The following is a 17,550-nucleotide window of genomic DNA, read 5'->3' on the forward strand; positions in this document are numbered from 1 at the left end:
AAAATTAAAAACACATTTCTCTTTCCAACATTGATTTGTAAACAATTTGAATCGATTGCTAGAAAGAATTGCGTTCTTCGTCCCAAAAGAAGTGACATAAACATTTATATCTCTATTTATGTATATATTTAATTCCTCCGCTGCAGGGAAAGCAAGAGAGGCGTCTATGAGTAATAGAAAAAACTTACAGGCATTCTCCACGTGTTTGCTTTTTTTTTTAGCTGACTACTAAACTCATTAGTCACAAACATTTTAAGAGAGCCATGGAAATAAAAGAAAAATAGGTTATTATTATTATTTCTTTTACTGTCCACAGGTCGAAATAATTAGGATGACACCCTAACTAAGGCTCGATTAACGAGATTGCAATACTTGGGATTGGTATTCTCCCAACGCCCAAATGGGGAATATGTTTCTGTATGCGGCGTATGTGATCATGCAATTCTTGTTGAAGACTCCCATTATTTCCTGAAGTGATGATAAAGTAACACGATTAAAACGATTTAAACACTTGAAGAAGTCAACTATACATTCTGGATTTAATTTCCTTAAAGCGAATATATTAATAAAGTAAAAATAAAATTAAGGATGCATAAAAACAAAGTAAATTATATGGTCTGTGTCTTCGTACCTGCTGCGGAAAGTCACCGTCCTCCAATTGGGAATTTATCAAGTATGCAGCTGCCCGGTGCAGTGGTTGCGAATCTCTCTTAGCCTGTTTCATTATTACGAAAGGAATGAGAACATAATAAATACAATCTGGACATCATTTTTATTCTGCGCAGAATGCATTAACAAAGTATCTAATTATTTCGAAAAACGTCAAAAGTTCCATCATTCGACTAGGATCGAAACCCATTTCATCCACATCATCACTTGAATCTTATGATTTGCATCTCCCTCTATTTCTCCACCTTGTATGAACCCAAGATACCTAATTCGTGTTAAGTTGTGATTAAGTATGGGCTCCAATTTTAACTTGTAAGCTAGGATTGATGTGCTTCTTGCCAAAATTTAAATTTCATATACTCTTGCCAAATTTAACTTGAAACTTTCTTATACATTACTTTTAAGCTCCAACCAAGTTATTCTCGCACATCTCGGAAAGGAAATAAAGTTTGAAAAAACTAAATAACAAAATAACATGATATATACTAAATGACAATATTATACAATTAGTTACATTATAATATGAGTTTATTCAGCCATGGACATATCTATCTCTAAACTAAAAGGGTGGCCAGTACAAGAGGTTTCCACCTAATGGGGTCTGGGAAGAGTAGATACAGGCAGCCTTACCCTCGCAAGCAGAGAAGCTATTTCCAAGAATCAAACCTGTGATCTCCAGGTCACAAGGCAGCAACCTTACAGTTGTGCCCAGCATCATCCTTGTAGCTATCTCTAAACTACTTAACTAAAAAGCCTAATCGTCCTTTCTAAAACTAATGACTTAAGTATTCTATAATAAGGGTATTTTTGGATAAACTTCTCCATAAACATAAGCATTTATAGGAGAAGAAAAAATGAAACAAGTTTCTCCTTAAGCTAAAATTAACTTATGCATACGTTAAAAATCATCTTTTAGAGAAGCTTATATGAGAGAGTTTCTAAAGTTAGCCTATGTATAAGCTAATTCTAGCTTATGGAGAAGCTCATTTCATTTTTCCTTCTTATTTTCTTCTTCTAGAAGTGTCTATGGTAAAGTTTATCCAAACAGACCCTAAATGAAAAATGGGTGCTGTGCGATAATAAAATAATCAACATAATACTGCATTACAAAAAAGTAAACTTTGTCATACCTGTCCAGCATCAATGAGAGCCAACATAGCCCACCCAGTGTTGACCACATGAGACCTGTTGCCTTCCAGATTTGAATACACCTGAACAAAAACAAATTGTTAGAAAAATAACTCAAGAAATCTCATCAATTAAATTGTCAGTATTCTCACTCAATGTTAATTTAAAATCTTGATGCAAAAGTACATTTCCTAGAACCACCTGCAAAAATTATGTTCATCAGTTCATCTTCTTGAATTGAGCTTTCCCTTGATATTTGTTTACAGGTATCTAACATACTAGATTCCACATCTCCAGGGACAAATATATAAAATTTCTGTCTTATACAGAAAATTTGAGACAATACTGTTTTCCTCTTGGTATTGAAAACAAATTATAAAGTTCGGAATCCTCTAATGCTATTAATTTCATAGTATGGTTGACAGGCCAGGTGATAACCAACGGCACAGCCCTTCGTTTGACGTCTGTATGCCACTCATGCCAGCTAAGCTGACATGGACATCCAATGGTATTGGGGTTGGGAGCTAGGCTATAGGTGAAGATAGAATCTGTTGACACAACAACCTAGCAAGGTTGGGACTTGGAAAGTGTATGAGTTGGATATCCCACATTGATTAGTGATGAGGCCAAAATAGTGTATATAAGTGGGAGATAACCCTCACCTTTCAAACTGGTTTTGTAGAGTTGAGTTAGACCCATAACTCACAATTCTGACATGGTATCAGAGTCTATCCTAATGATTATTGTTGGGCTTATCGGACTGTTATCAGACCACCTGCAATGTTTAGTCCTGCAAACTTCACGCTCGAGATGTCCGGTCCTTGGCGTGACGAGAGAGTGTGTTGGAGAACCCACATCGATTAGTGATGAGACAAAAATAGTGTTATAAGTGGGGGGCAACCCTTACCTTACAAGTCGGTTTTGTACAGTTGAGTTATGTCTATAACTCACAATTCTAAGAGTATACATGTAGGAATATAAAGTAGGCTGAGTTAATTGGGATTTGGGGAGTGAGTTAGTAAACTATGGGCTGTCAATTTGGCAGTTAAATATGAGACCCACTGTAATGGAATTCAACAATCAATAGCAGAACCGAAATTTGGTTTTAAGGGGAAACTCTTGTTGAGGGAGTTTCCCTATGTCTCTTGCTCTGTCTAACATTCTTTATCTTTTCTTCCTGTTTTTGCAATTCTCTCTCTTTATCTGCTTTTCATCTTGACCCTAACTTTATATCAACTTTCTATTCACCACTTATAGCTGACTACCAAAGGTAGTGCCCAAACCAGGCAAATTCAAAGGATGGACATTTCAAGGGATTTTTATTCTTGATATTATTGCTTGTACAAACATGTTGGTTTCTTGATTCAAATCCATTTTGCACACCCTTTTATAGCACTTTTGCACACATCTCAGGGAAACTAGCTGGTGTTTGTTATAGGTTGTGCAGAGTAAAAGAAAATTGATACCGACAATAAAAACAGCAAATTTAACCTTGTTTTGACAGGACAGATAGCTCTCTCCCCAGCCACCAGAAGGAAGCTGCTTGGACAGCAGAAATTCACAAGCTTTACGGATGCTTGAGCAATTACTGAAACTCCTTCCAGCAGCAATCAGACCTTTTACCCCAAACCAAGCACCGTAAGTGAAGCAAACTCCCCAAGAACCATACCTGTTTAGCAGTTTAAGTGATTAGAGGTCTACTGAACAGAGAAAGTTCAATTTCATGCAGAAATAGAAGCTGGCAGAAAGAAAGAAAAATAACAGAGTAGAACATACTTGAGATTCATGAATACCCCCAAAAAAACACTTCAACGTTATAAACAATATCAATAGAAAAGGTTATGAAAAAAGACTCCCAAATGGGAGGAGCATACCATGATCCATCTGAAGCTTGTATTTTTTCAATGAAGGTAGTGGCTTTATCGATACAACGTTGTATTTCTTCTCGGCGATGCCCAGGATATAATTTCCTAAATGATGCCAAAGCTTGAATCGCTGCTGATGTACATTCCACATAACTATACACCATACATAAGGAAACATTAAAAAGTTAAAAAAAATAAAAATTGAATGGAGGAGTAGGTGGAATGGAAGATGGATAAACTTATATTTCACAAGCATTTGATAGCTTACGGATAATCAATAACGATGTCACCAAAAGTTTCAGCAGGATTGATTATCTGACAACAGAGAAAACATTATCAGCATCATGTGCTTATATCTTAAATTCAATCCAGAAAACAGCTTCCCGAATTCTCAGGAGCAACTATTGAACCATAGTTCTAAAACCTAAAGGTTAGTCCAATGAAACCTGAAAAAGTTTGTTCTTAAACTATGATTCAACTTGTAGTTGCTTTTATAGCATCAATCCAAAAACTTGTGCTTTACAACCTGACACATGCATTGGAAAAAGTAGTTGTGGTACTGAGTAATATGATTTTCAAGTAGACTAGCTGTTTATTTTCAATTTTTAATGATACTTCATTTGTATAGAAAATAGATTACAGCCAAACTTTTAGTGAACAAAGAAAATTTTTAATGATACTTCATTTGTATAGATAATAGATTACAGCCAAACTTTTAGTGAAAATAGAAAATTTTTAATGATACTTCATTTGTATAGATAATAGACTACAGCCAAACTTTTAGTGAAAAAAAAGGAAGATATATTATAGTTGAAGCATTTATGAGGTAACATACTTCATAACATATAAAAGGAGCTCAAGGAGCAATGCCTTTAAATTAAAAGCTTTAAAACAAGAAGTATGGATATTGTTATTCCTGTGGGAAGATAAAAATGTGTCGCATGGCATCACATGTTTCACATTTCAAAGAAGATATACTGAAAACTAATGACAATATGCTAAATGATGAGAGAAGGATACCTCCAACCAATTATAAGATCGTTTAAGCTCGTATGTTGCAAAACCACCATCTTCATTCTGCAATGATGGAGAAAATATTTTGAATAATACAATTGATTCTCCAAACAGATTGAATCGATTTTGTAAATACCAAATACTATTGTGGATTACAGTCAAACATACAATGTGAGTGAGAGAGAGAGAGAGAGAGAGAGCATGTGGATAATAACTTTTTAAAATACTGGAAATAAGCACAGTATATATATAATATTTTTTTATCTCTTCTACTACATTCTTCTTGTATATATGATAACTAAAGTAGTGCTAAAATTGCCCAAATCACTAAGCTAAAAGACTAGAGTCACTAAACTCAATACAAAAATACATGTTACAACTTACAAAGGCAAATATACACACAAAAGCTCCACCAAAATTATTAGTCAAAATGGTGAGCAGCTAAGTCACATGATAGCCAAAGCTCTCATCAAAGCATTGGAAATTAGTATAGTTCATTACCAAACTGAAGGCTTATTAACATCTCAACATATGTTTAGGGTTTCGGCTTGTGGAAATGAGAGAGAAATATGTACAACACTATTACTATAGTGGTTTTTTACTAGAAAAAAAAAATATTTCTGAAACTTAGGCATATACATTCCCAGTTATATTATTAGAATTAGTTTTACAAAACACTATAATCATAACCAATTAGCATTACCATATCTAGTCCTTTTGGTGTTTCCAGTTATGTTACAAATGAAGCTTCAGCTATTGTTTAATTTAAGAAAAAAAACTGTATCAGTGTGTCATTAAACATGCAAAGTGGATACATTTCATTTTCAGGAGTCAATATCAAATTTTCAGTGAAATGCTACATGGTGAGGGATTGGATTTTAAAAGATCAGTGAAAAACAGTCATCTTATTGATATTAGCATCATAAGTATTGAAGGAACCAATAATGACATTGACAAGTAATAGCATAAAATGATCTCCATGGTATATTTTCTCATAGTATTCAGATAATCTGGCTCCAATTGCGAGAAGTCTAGCTACCTGTAGTGAGAGAACGACATTTACAGAATCATATAATCGCTTCACGTCTATTGGCTCACCAACTATTTCTGGTGCAATTTTGGATAGTAATAGAACAGCCTGAGAAAAAAAAAATAATCAGGAGAGAAGAATCACATAAGCAAGTCTAACTTGTTTTATCAATAATTACTTTCAGTCCTTCAGCTGTGCAGTCAGAAATTGGCCATCCATGATCTGCAGTTGAAAAAGGCCAAGCACCTTTTGAAATGTGACGGTACCATTTATTAAGATCACCTGGACAATCTTCTAAAACCTTTTAAACAAAAAAGAAAAAAATTATCAACAAGGGCAGGTCAATGCAACTTAAAATGATAAATGCAAAAGAACACCTGTGAATTCTTAATATAGGCATGAGCTTTTCTTATAGTTGGACCAAATTCTTCAATGAGGTTAGATGCAATAATTGCTTGGACAGCAAAAGCAGTGTCCCATAGTTGACTTCCATTGTAGCCCTGCAACAAAATATTGGTTACAAGTTAAATTTGTAACTTTTTTTCATAGACTCTAGCATGTGACATTAACAAAAGCTCATTTGTGTGGTAACATTAGTTCCACATATTACATCATAGAGAGACAAAAGTCAACACAACAGTATAGTATGTCCATATCATTCCTAATCATCTGTGAATATGTCCAATTAAACTAAAAAAAAACATCACTTAATCATTCTGTCAAGGTGAAAATTAGTTAATTTATATGTTGACCTGCATTTTCATGCCATCTTCTGCAATCCATAGATAATCATAAATCCTGGGAAGATGCAACTTGAAGGCCTCAGAATTTGGATCTTCCACCCAACAGCAAAGCATATTTAACACCTGAATAATAACCATTAGAATCATAACTAGGTAATCAGTATTCCTAAGCATTTACTGGTTTAGGTGGAATTAATCTATAAGGGGAACATGGAAGGGAAGCTCAGGCATCCATAAAAATATAATTAACACAATGAAAATAAATTGAGGTAAAGTAAATAAATGGTCAGCTCAGCAGATGAACTACCAATCATTTAACAGTATGTTAGTATTCTCACGCTCCTACTCAACAGCTGGAAAGTAAAAGAACAATGAACAATTTGAAAGGAGCCCCTTAGATGCCTGACCCCTTTCAACAATTACCTTATTTACAGGACCTATGCAAATATATCGAGTATTCTCATCTTCGTAATGTATATGCTCCAATGCAGAAATAATAGCCTTTTCCCTCAATCTTTTTCCAGGCCAATGCATCAGAATGGGCTCAAGGAACTTGTGTAGAGATGCCCAAAGAATATCCTGCACAAGTGGGTGAGGATAGTACAAATCTTCCTGCACAAGAGCAAAGATAGTCTACTTGTAATTCTTATCTCCAGCACAATTAAATGGTAGTTGGATGTTAGAGGAATCAAATGCCAAATTTTATTTGTAGAGAAATAAAATCATTTGTGTACCTTCACCCATAACCATGGTTAAGAGTTCAATTATTGTCAACCCATTTATCCCAAATACAAGTCAACTTAAGCACATGGTAGGGTTGGTCTGTGCATTGCCCAACTTTCAAGCCCAAATGGCTCATGTAAGGGATTGTGTCAAAGATATAAAATCATTAATGTGCTTTCAATTAACGGCTTAAGCTTGAGAGGTTTGGTCATTGACACTAGATATGATAGCCTACAGCAAGTGGTTACAGAGGGACTGAGGGAGTAATGTTTGTCCTATGTATATGGTTGGCATTGTGATGAAATAGAATTCCTAGCAAAAGAAGTAGAATGTAGTAACAGTAACTTCAAGATTGTCAGGCAAGTTCCTGATCGATTGAACAGGAAACCTAATATATGGTTTCACCAGAAAAAGAAGCCAAAGAGAGGGGCAATGTTAAGATGCTATATTCAATGCAATCATTAGCATGAGTAGATCTAGGATATTCTTTTGCAGGACTCATTTCATAATATTTTCATAGAACCAATTTAGCAGTTTCACTAACCTTTGCACACAAATTGCGAGCCTGATCCCAATCTATATCATGGTATGGTACTGTATAAAGCTCTTTTCTCAAAGATAATACTGTTGGTGAGATTGGACCAACAAACCTCTTGCCATATAAGTAGGACATCGGCAAATAGACCATCCGGCAGTGACACCACATCCTTCCTGTAATGCATTAGCATAAAAATATGATTTATTTCCTGTTTACATAAAGAATGAATGGAACATCAAACAATGTTCACGATGACTAAAGACAACCAATTTAACAAAGAAACCATTTTATTTAAATTCATAAATATCAAGTTTTTCTCAGGAAAATCATATACCACATCAAGTCATGAACAGATGCCTTCTTTGAAAAATCTGGATACAATATGCCAAGAACCAACAATCCCAAAAGCTTTAAGCTTTAAGGTGAAGGTAGGCACATAAATAATTTTATGTTACATCTCTAACGCACCCCCTCATACAAGAGTCCTTTGGACTTGAAAGCGCGAATAATGCACAAGTCCACCTACCTTGGGCTAAAATTCAACTTTTTATAGGAAGAATGAACACACCAAGGAGTGAAATTCAGACTACTTGGTTATAGAGGATGTAATACCATGCCATGAAACAAAAATTCCAAAAACTTAAGATAAATGCACATGAATGATTTTATATTAAATTTCTCATGTACTATTTATGTTCATAATCATGAATATTCTTATCTGTGTGATAGCTTTCTTTTTTCCCCCACAACATAAATTCATACACCAGAACCAAATCACAAAAGATCGCTACAGACTGAACAACAAAATAAAAACTCCAGTATAAACTTTATATAATAAATCTTTTGTACAAATTTAAGTGACCTTGTTCAACCCAAACTAAATTTATTTCTCCACCAAGTTTCTTAATTAAGTTGGCAGGATTCCACCACCATCAGTATACTATAAAATAATGATTCCTCTCAACTTATCCACATTAAGGAGAAAAATGTTTAGAATAAAGATACACAAGTAGATCTTATTGATCAGAGCACCTATACATTTGTTGAAATCTTAACAAGAAACAGTCAACTGTATAAGACTGAAGCTTTCCATTAAACATAATATATACATACATATATATATATATATATATATATATATATATAGAGAGAGAGAGAGAGAGAGAGAGAGAGAGGATAAAATACAAAAAAAAGACTTAAATATGTTTTTAGTCCTTCAAATTTGGGCAATTGTTTTTTTAGTCCTTTAAACTTCCACAAATCATTTTTAAAGAAATTAAATTAAAAAATAAACATTTTTTACGGTGACAAATCGTCACAAATTGTGATGCCATTAACGCAAAGAATGAGAGGGACTAAAAGTAGCATTTTGAAAATTTGACGGACTAATAAAACATTCTTTTTTGAAGGACTAAAAAAAACAATTACCCAAATTTGAAGGACTAAAAACATATTTAAGCCAAAAAAAAAAGGAATTATTGACAAAAGCATTTCTAATTTAAGAAACAACTGATATTAGCATTAACCAGTTAAGTGGCTGGCTGTTCCTACCCTGGAATTTTTTTTATCACATATCCTTTTTGTACATTTCCCTAATGTCTTCTCTGTGAACAAGTTAAAACATAAGAAATACAGAACAAAGAGCAAGAACCTGGATGAAATGGAAGCATGTATGGAAGGAGCCATATCTCAGGGGGCAGGGGATTATTTCCAGACCATTCATACACTCCAAGTACCTATCCCACAACAAAATTAGAAATAAATATACCACAATGCCATATCTATCATCAAAATAAGGTTGAGATCTTAACTGAAAGCCACATCTTCCCCCATGACGTTATATAAGTAGCACCACCATGCCCTAGAATCCAGTCACGTGCCTTCTCCATTTCCCCTTGTCCATCATTAGGCCCCTCACCTAGCAATCTCAGAGTAATATAACTCAAGACAGAGCCAAACATGGTGCTTGGACCTTCAATATGCAAACCCCACCCACCATCCTTGTTCTGCAGTTAAATTTAACTAATTAGGAGGACTACTAGGAGAAGCCCATAGATTAAGGAGCAAAATGGCATGAAGTTCTTACTTGATGATTATAGAGGTAACGGCATATTTCCTTTCTATGTTCTTCAGTTAAGACTGTATTCAACGCCCCAGTGATAGACAGAGTAATTACCTGTTAATTGCATACAGCAGATAGTTTAGGGGTTTCATGGTTATCAATGGGGATGGAAGACAAAAATCTAAAAACCAAACCAAATGAAGTGTTGAAAACATAACTTACCAAGCCAGGCATCAGAAACATGGGACCTCCATAATCTCCCGGCCAGTGTCCGTCATGGCACTGGAGAGTTGAATGGAAACTTACGGCCCTTCTTAATGTTTTCGTCACAATCTCTTGGGTCACATCCTCAATATCCTTAACTCCGACTTTGGGCAAGACTTCACGTGTTGGGTTCTCTCTTGCAAACTAGGTTGTTTTATATGAAAGATCATTGAACTTAATTGGTCAATTTTCTTAAAGAGAAAAGTAACTTTCACACCATAGTAAACCACTTATACGGAATACCATAACAAGGAATAGTAGAATAAATTAAATTGTGAAGAGATTCGTCCTCATTTGAATAGGCAACATGTAATGTAATGTAAGGGAGAAGAGAATCGAGACCTGCATCCGCATAAGTAGATCAGCGCTGTGTTTGTGGGTAAAGCGGTTATCGTGAAAATTCTGGCGAGCTTTCTCAATCTCGAGGAGATCTTGCGGCGATCCAAGCTTAGGATCGAACTCCCACACCTGTCTTCCAACGTGATTGTTCAATGTCCGAAGCCATGGATTCCCTCCCTCGGCGAACTTGAGCTTCCACATTCTGAAAACAGAAAAAGCATTACATTTGCAAGTGGAGGGGATGAGTGGCTCTAAGTAAAGTAACTAACCTGTTTTGCTGGCAAGAGGCCAATTCAATCAGATCAAATCAAAATGGGGAAGGTGTAATAGTCAAGTAGAAAAAGACAGCAAGTGCATTTCGGAACCATTCAATCACTTAATTCAATTTATAACAACTACGACTGACACCGAGGCGGAGCTTGCAAAGCCGACAATGACTGCTACGGGGGTGGCCCAAACAAGTTACGGTATGCGATGAGCGTGCGTGGGTTTCGTTTTTTTTTTTTTTAACCCGATCCGATTGAGTCTACCGTATCAAAGTGAAATAATTTTCATCATTTTATTTTTAAAATTAACGGTTTAGATATTTTTTAATTTTAATTTTTTTCTTTTTAACTTTTTGTATCTTCTTTCCAAAATTAACCCCTTTCTTTGATGTTATTTGTCCTCTACCTCTTATCAACCCTAACAATCAAACCCGTGCCGCCACCGCACCTCTGTCAAACCCGCGCCACAAGGCGGTGGTGCTGCCGCCACCATTGCGATGGTCTACCTTTATCGCTAATGGGAATACAAGATGAAGAGCAAGAGAGGGAAGGAGAACGATCTACGGCGGTGCGCTCGCATTTGGCGGCTTTGGTGGGTGCGATAGATTGCTCCTGTGAAACATTGCGCGATTGCTCTTCGTCTCAGGCATTGGAAGGGGAGGTGGTTTTCAGGTGTGGCTCACAGTGACGATGAAGATGAGGTTCCAGCGATGACTGTAGTTGTTTTGGACGCAGCGAGAGATGGAGGTTGCTCGGTGGTTCGTCGTTATCTGGTGTTTTCCTTTGGCGAAGGATTTCACAGGGGCTCGCGTTTGGCTTGATTTAAAAAAAAAAAAGATTGATTTGGATTTGAATCTGGATTTGTTTCTTGAATCTGATGTTTTTTTTTTTATCAATTTCTCAGATCTAAAATAAATTTAACATTATCTTCATAGCTTTATCTGTATTGCAGTAAAAAATAAAAAAAATAAAAAGCTTTATCTGTATTGGATTTTTTGTTGTATAGGTCCTTAATTTGTTGTTTGTTGTTTTCTTGAAAGTCATGGTGAAGCAATGGTTCTGTAACAATTTCTCAGATCTAAAAAAATTGAAAGGGAGGAAAAAATCGGAGCGCGAAACCCCCTCTTCTTGGTAGCGATGGTGGTCTGCAATAGGGAAGAAGAAAGAAAGCGGAAGGGGAAAGAAACTTGGCTGCCATAAGGTGGTTTCAGAGGTATCATCGGTGTTATTTCGCAGTTTTCAATGGGAGAGAAGGGACATGGATAAGGTTAAATTGGAAAATACAAAAGATAACAAAAAAAATAAAAAAATAAAAATGAAAAATAATCCCATCCATTTTTTTAAAAAAACTAGTAGATCTGAGGACTTAAAAAATCTTGCGGACGGCGAGAAAGTTGTTTCACTTTTACACAGGAGACTGGGTCACCATGTTCACGCTTAACACTTCAATTCCTTTTTAATCTTGTTGTGTTTTTCACTTTAGTAAAAACTAAAAAGAATATAAATGCTCTAAAGTTGGAAAATGTATAAAATAAAAAAGATATGTTTTACTTAAATTATAAGTGGGTACCCATGTAATTTTTTTATGCTTTATTTTATTCCCTTGTTTATTTTTATAAATAGGAAGTGTAAGCTCTCTCTCACCGATCTATCTTTGGAGTAATGTAATATCTCTAATTGTCATCTTATGTCAAAGTTAAAGATTAAATCGTGTCTGGATTAAGAAACTTAATTATCGAACCACTTGTGTAAATAATTTTTTATATTTTATTTACTTGTTTGATGCAAATTCCAACAAAAAACTATCAAATAAAAATGTAAAAAGTCATGGAAATCCTCTCAAAAAAAAGTGATGAAAATATTATTTTCGTTAATGCATACAAGACTCCTTAGAAAAATTTTCTGGTTCCTTTTTATAAAATTATCTTTAAATTATTTCTTGCATTATTTTTTTTATACTAAAATATCTTTAGTTATTTTAAAAATTTTGTAGTCACTAAATAATAAATGTTATATGTTACTAATACCTCTATCACGAATATAAGAAAAAAATTGATTTATGCTAACAAAAAAATTTAATTTTATGATAAAACCACTAACATCATGATTGATAGACAGTAAAATTTGTGAAGGCATTTCTCCAGTCCAGTACCTTTCACCTAAAGAGAAGGTTAGCTTAAATTCTCAGCAACTACATTACAAGTTCTCTTAACACAAGATAGGAAAGCAGATTTTGTTGGCAATCTTCCAGTATGCAAGCTAAATAAGTAGAATCTTCCATCCTTTTACTTCTTTTTTTTCCATGCATTGAAAAGCTCTAAGCAAGCTGCCTCAAGATTTACCTGTCAAAAAGCCAAATCTATTGCAGTTTGTGTACTTCAACTAAAGGCTAGTGATTCTGCAACTTTTATATCATAACAATGTGGAATACCAAGGGTAGTTGTTGGCATAGGTTGACTAGTTGAATATCTATATATAAATAACACCAATAACAGTTCCTTTACCTCTTAGCACAAATGCATCAAAATTTGCTTATATAATATTCTCATTCGGTGCCTTTCATACTGTTGGACAATTTTTTTTAAATCAGAGAAAAAAGATATATATATATATATATATATATATATATATATATATATATATATATATATAATGGCACGATGAGTGCCTAATCCATGTACAAAGCTGTCTACTGGTACAAGTTACTTAATATTAATAAAGAAGCTATTAGTATGCCATAACCGAGACCAATAAACCACCATGGTGGCCACCAAAAGTTCAGGCAATACAATATCATAAATGCACCTAGCTGAAACTTAGCTCCCCCATTAAATCCAACTTTTATCCTGCAATGAGTGGTGTATCATTTCTACTAATAAAGGAATTCCACAAGCTGGCATGAACTCCTTTCTACCTACCACACATCCAACCAATCTTGCAGTCAATCAGAACTATGAACCACCTATTGTTTTTATTTCCATAAGTGCAGCTCATTTATTATTGTTTTATGCTTCAGCAGAATATGTTGTTATTCGTGTAATAAATGCCGAATGCATATCACATAGATGAATGAATCCCGGAGCTGCACTTCCAAACTATCCCTGCTTCAGTGTATTCTCGTTTATCTAAGCTTTACCGTCATCAACCAACCCTGCCACCACCTCAAGCACTCATGAGGCAAGCACTGATATTACTACTCCACTGTACAAAAGATACAGTGAAGTTCGGTGACAAAGACCTGAGCCATGACCATGATATGAACTTGACATCTTGCACCAAGGCAGAACACACCATCCATATTAAAAATAACACTGTTCCTCTTCTTCCATATACCAAATATTACCGCACTCCAAATGATCTTCCACGTGTTTTGCTCACCTTTGGATCTACCAAAGTCAGTATGAATCCAGAAGTGAGTATGCATAGATCCCGGAAACACGAAGGCAAAGTCCTGAGATATCCACTTCTAGCATTCCCGCCACACTTTGGAAGTCACCTCACAGTTGATGAACAAATGCTCTAATGTCCGCTTATGAAGATTTGTGTTCGGAATAAATATGCATGCTCCAGATCCAATTTATCATTATTAATTTTAATAAATATTGTTTTTTATTTTATTATTATATTTATTATTTTATTAAATTGTTAATTTGACAAGTGTTTAATTAAAATTAAAAATTCTTATCATGATAAAGATTATAATAATGAGAATCAAGTCTTTTATAATTTTAATCTAAATTATTCTTAATAGTATAATTATTGTGAATAAGACATCAATAATCCAGATAATTTATTAGAGTTTGACAATAACACTATACTTTAGGATTAACCTTGAGCGATAAACGATGGAAAAAAATATTATATTATTTTTTTATTTGTTCTTGAAGATAAAAAAAAAATATTACTTCCGGACGTTAAGAAATGTTGTTAAACACCTACCTTGATTAGTAAATTAATTATGATTAATTTACTATCGATTTAGTATTGAACCTACGAGTTACATACAAAGAATATGACAATCTTTGCAAAAGAAAATGTACACAAACCTATTTTTTTCTATTTTATTATTATTGTATATTTTTTAATACAAAATAGATCATAATTTGTCACTGCAAGTGTTGGGAACACTTCAATGTAACTATCAGATTGCACAGTAGTCATATCCAAATCTTCCTCTACAATTTCCTTCTTCCATAAATTTTCTTTTATAGGGAGTTTATCCTGCAATACCCTCCGCAACAAAAATGCCACTTTCTTTGGTATTTTAACTTCCACACCTTGGTGAAACGATCGTTCAAGGATTTTTTTTTTCGAAATTACTAAATAGGAGTAAATTTTAAATAAATACTCATAAATGAGTAAATCGTAGGGTATTCCATGACTTCTAAGGTCAAAGTCATAAATCATTTTAAGACTTTTGTTTTTTTTTCTACTAAAATAGTAAAACAATTTACGACTTCTTAATTTTTTGTAAATACAACTTTAAAGTCATAAATTATTTACAACTTTAAAATCGTAAATAATTTTATTTAAATTAATAAAAGCTAAAGAAACGAAGAAAAAAAAAAGAAGCTAAAATCGCAAAATGATTTACGACTTTGAACTTAGAACCCATGGCATATCCTACGGCTTACCCCTGTATCGGTATTTATTTAAAATTTACCCCCCATTAGGTGATTTAGAAAAAAAAATTACCCCTAAACAATGGTTTCGTCTCACACCTCCTCCAAAATGGTATTGAGAGCCAATGATTCTTCCTCTTGAATTCGAAAAAGATAGGCCGAGTTGGTAGAATATTCACCCGAAGAACTATCCCATCAAACCCAAACCCAGGCATCGGAATCAACCTTATGTACCTGCACATTTTGCAACAAACTTGTTAATTGAAAACACAACTCCCTCTCCCACTCAAAGGTCTCTTGTCTCCATTGAAATTCCTAACACCACCTATCATCTCTCCAACCCCATACTCGCCAACCCCTTCTTTTGCTCGAAATAAAGTAGAGTCTTGGAAATAAATTTGCCAAGCAATTTCTTTCCAACCAACCATCCTCCCAAAATCTAACTTTGTCACCAATTCCTATTTTTCGTCAGATTCCTTTATCAAACCACTTTTCTTGATTAGTGACCCCCACATACTAACTTTAAATCTCTCCATAGCACCATTTTCCTCCTTCCAAAGACTACACCACCCATCATATTTTGATATAAGTACATCCCTCCAAACACCCTTAATTTGATGTGTGGAAAAGATTCTACCTCCATTTTCCTAAAAGTGACTCATTAAAAACTTTAATATTTTCACCCCAAGACCTCCCAACTTCTTGCTCGTACATATATCCTCCTATTTCATACTGTTGGACAATGATTAGTTGGGCAAGTTAAGTGTTATTTAGCTATTTTGACATCCATGATTAGGCCAAAACTTGGACAAAATGGATTTCTTTGTTGTTAAATACCCAACAATTTCTTCTTTTCCATATTGCCCAAGCAATTGCAATGATGTGATCCAAAAGTTCATCCTCCCCCAATTGAAAATACTGATATGACCAATCTGCAAAACTTAGATGGTCAAGTAGCTCAATTCGGATTCCCAAATATGATGCAAACCAAATCAATTGAACAGTTAGACACTTCAATATGGCATGCGTGATTGGTTCTTTGTTAGGGATTAGGAACCAAGCTCTAAACGTGCCATTGAGAACATGCACCAACAACCCAAACGCAGGAGCAACCCACCCAAGCACCTGATGGATTACATCTAACCGAATCTGTTAGTATTAGAGATAAAATTAGTTTAGTTAGTTACTAGAAGTTATTTGAGTTGTTAGTTGGTTGTGGCAGTTAGTTAGTTACTAGAAGTTATTTGAGTAAGTTAGTTGGTTACTCAAGTTAGTTATTTTTCATCTTTGTATAAATACATCAACTTTATAATACTTTGATGAATAAAATTCTCAAACTGTTTTTCATCTATCTTTCATTTCTTTCATTCCTGATATGGTATTAGAGGTTTTTGCTTTCGTGCCTCTTGCTTTCTATTGAAGCTATTTCCAGTTCTGCCTGGTGGTGTGGATAGTTCCGCTAGCCCTCGCTTTGTGGTGACGAGCCCTGACTTGAGGGGGCGTGTTGCGAGTCCCACATCAGGTGGTTAACGAGCATGGTAAGTTCTTATATAGCTGGGTAGGCCACCCCCTTATGAATCGATTTTTAAAGGGACCTTTCGGATGCCTGGTTGGTTCTTTTTTTTCTCTCATGGTCATGGCTGTCGTTGATGATTCTAACCCCTTCATTCTTCATTCTTCCGACAATCCTGGCATTGCCTTAGTTTCTCATCCTTTCACTGTGTTCTCAGTGAAGGCTTAGTTGCTGATGTGGTGTTGTGGAAGAATTGACGTGGAGTAGTTGCGGTGCTCATTTCTGCCATCGCATTGTGGTACCTCTTCGAGCGTGCCGGTTACAATTCTTGTCCTTCGTCGCCAATGTCGTGTTGCTTCTCGTTGTTATTTTTTTTTTGGGCCAAAGCTGCTAACCTTCTCAATAGACCTCTTCCTCCTCTCCTCGGTCTGGAGATCTTGGAGGAAACTATTGCCAGGGTTGTTGATGCACTGCAAATTTGGTTGAATCTAGCCTTGTCTGTTGCACATGACATAGCAATTGAGAAGAATTTTCTGCTTTGCCTCCAGGTTGTTGGTGTATTGTGGGTAATATCTTACATCGATAGTTTGTTCAACTTTTTGACTTTGATCTATATCGGTGTTCTTCTTCGCTTGTCTCTCCTTGTGTTGTATGACAAGAATCAGAACAATTTCAATTTTCATGGCTAGAGTAAGTTTCTCCATGTATAACACTATCCAGTTTTTGCCAACAAGGTATTTGATTAAATGCTTTTGAAAATTTTGGCTTATTGTT

At 34.9% G+C, this 17,550-nt stretch overlaps 1 protein-coding gene across 1 annotated transcript; it reads right to left on the minus strand.

Moving 5' to 3' along the window:
• Positions 1-68: 68 nt before the first annotated feature.
• LOC114407088 (cycloartenol synthase) lies at positions 69-10,884 on the minus strand. Its single transcript, XM_028370057.1, has 19 exons — positions 10,645-10,884; positions 10,379-10,577; positions 9,995-10,180; positions 9,797-9,886; positions 9,522-9,716; positions 9,362-9,446; positions 7,717-7,883; positions 6,873-7,061; positions 6,459-6,572; positions 6,084-6,206; positions 5,885-6,007; positions 5,716-5,814; positions 4,683-4,739; positions 3,931-3,977; positions 3,672-3,815; positions 3,289-3,466; positions 1,800-1,880; positions 632-715; positions 69-468 (listed from the first exon to the last, which is right to left on the minus strand). The coding sequence occupies exons 2-19, from the start codon at positions 10,574-10,576 to the stop codon at positions 355-357; spliced, it is 2,274 nt and encodes a 757-aa protein (XP_028225858.1). The 5' UTR covers position 10,577; positions 10,645-10,884; the 3' UTR covers positions 69-354.
• Between the last annotated feature and the right edge of the window lie 6,666 nt (positions 10,885-17,550).

The sequence above is a fragment of the Glycine soja genome, chromosome 1, assembly GCF_004193775.1.
Source record: "Glycine soja cultivar W05 chromosome 1, ASM419377v2, whole genome shotgun sequence".
In the NCBI taxonomy this organism is placed as follows: Eukaryota; Viridiplantae; Streptophyta; class Magnoliopsida; order Fabales; family Fabaceae; genus Glycine; species Glycine soja.

Bases quoted from the DNA above. Each gene is read 5' to 3' on its own strand.
- LOC114407088 (XM_028370057.1), bottom strand. From the start codon at position 10,576: ATGTGGAAGCTCAAGTTCGCCGAGGGAGGGAATCCATGGCTTCGGACA. The intron at 6,008-6,083 runs GTGTTCTTTTGC...TTTGTTTAAAAG, and splicing joins CCTATATTAAGAATTCACAG to GTTTTAGAAGATTGTCCAGG. The intron at 716-1,799 runs GTATGACAAAGT...ATAATGAAACAG, and splicing joins CTCTCATTGATGCTGGACAG to GCTAAGAGAGATTCGCAACC.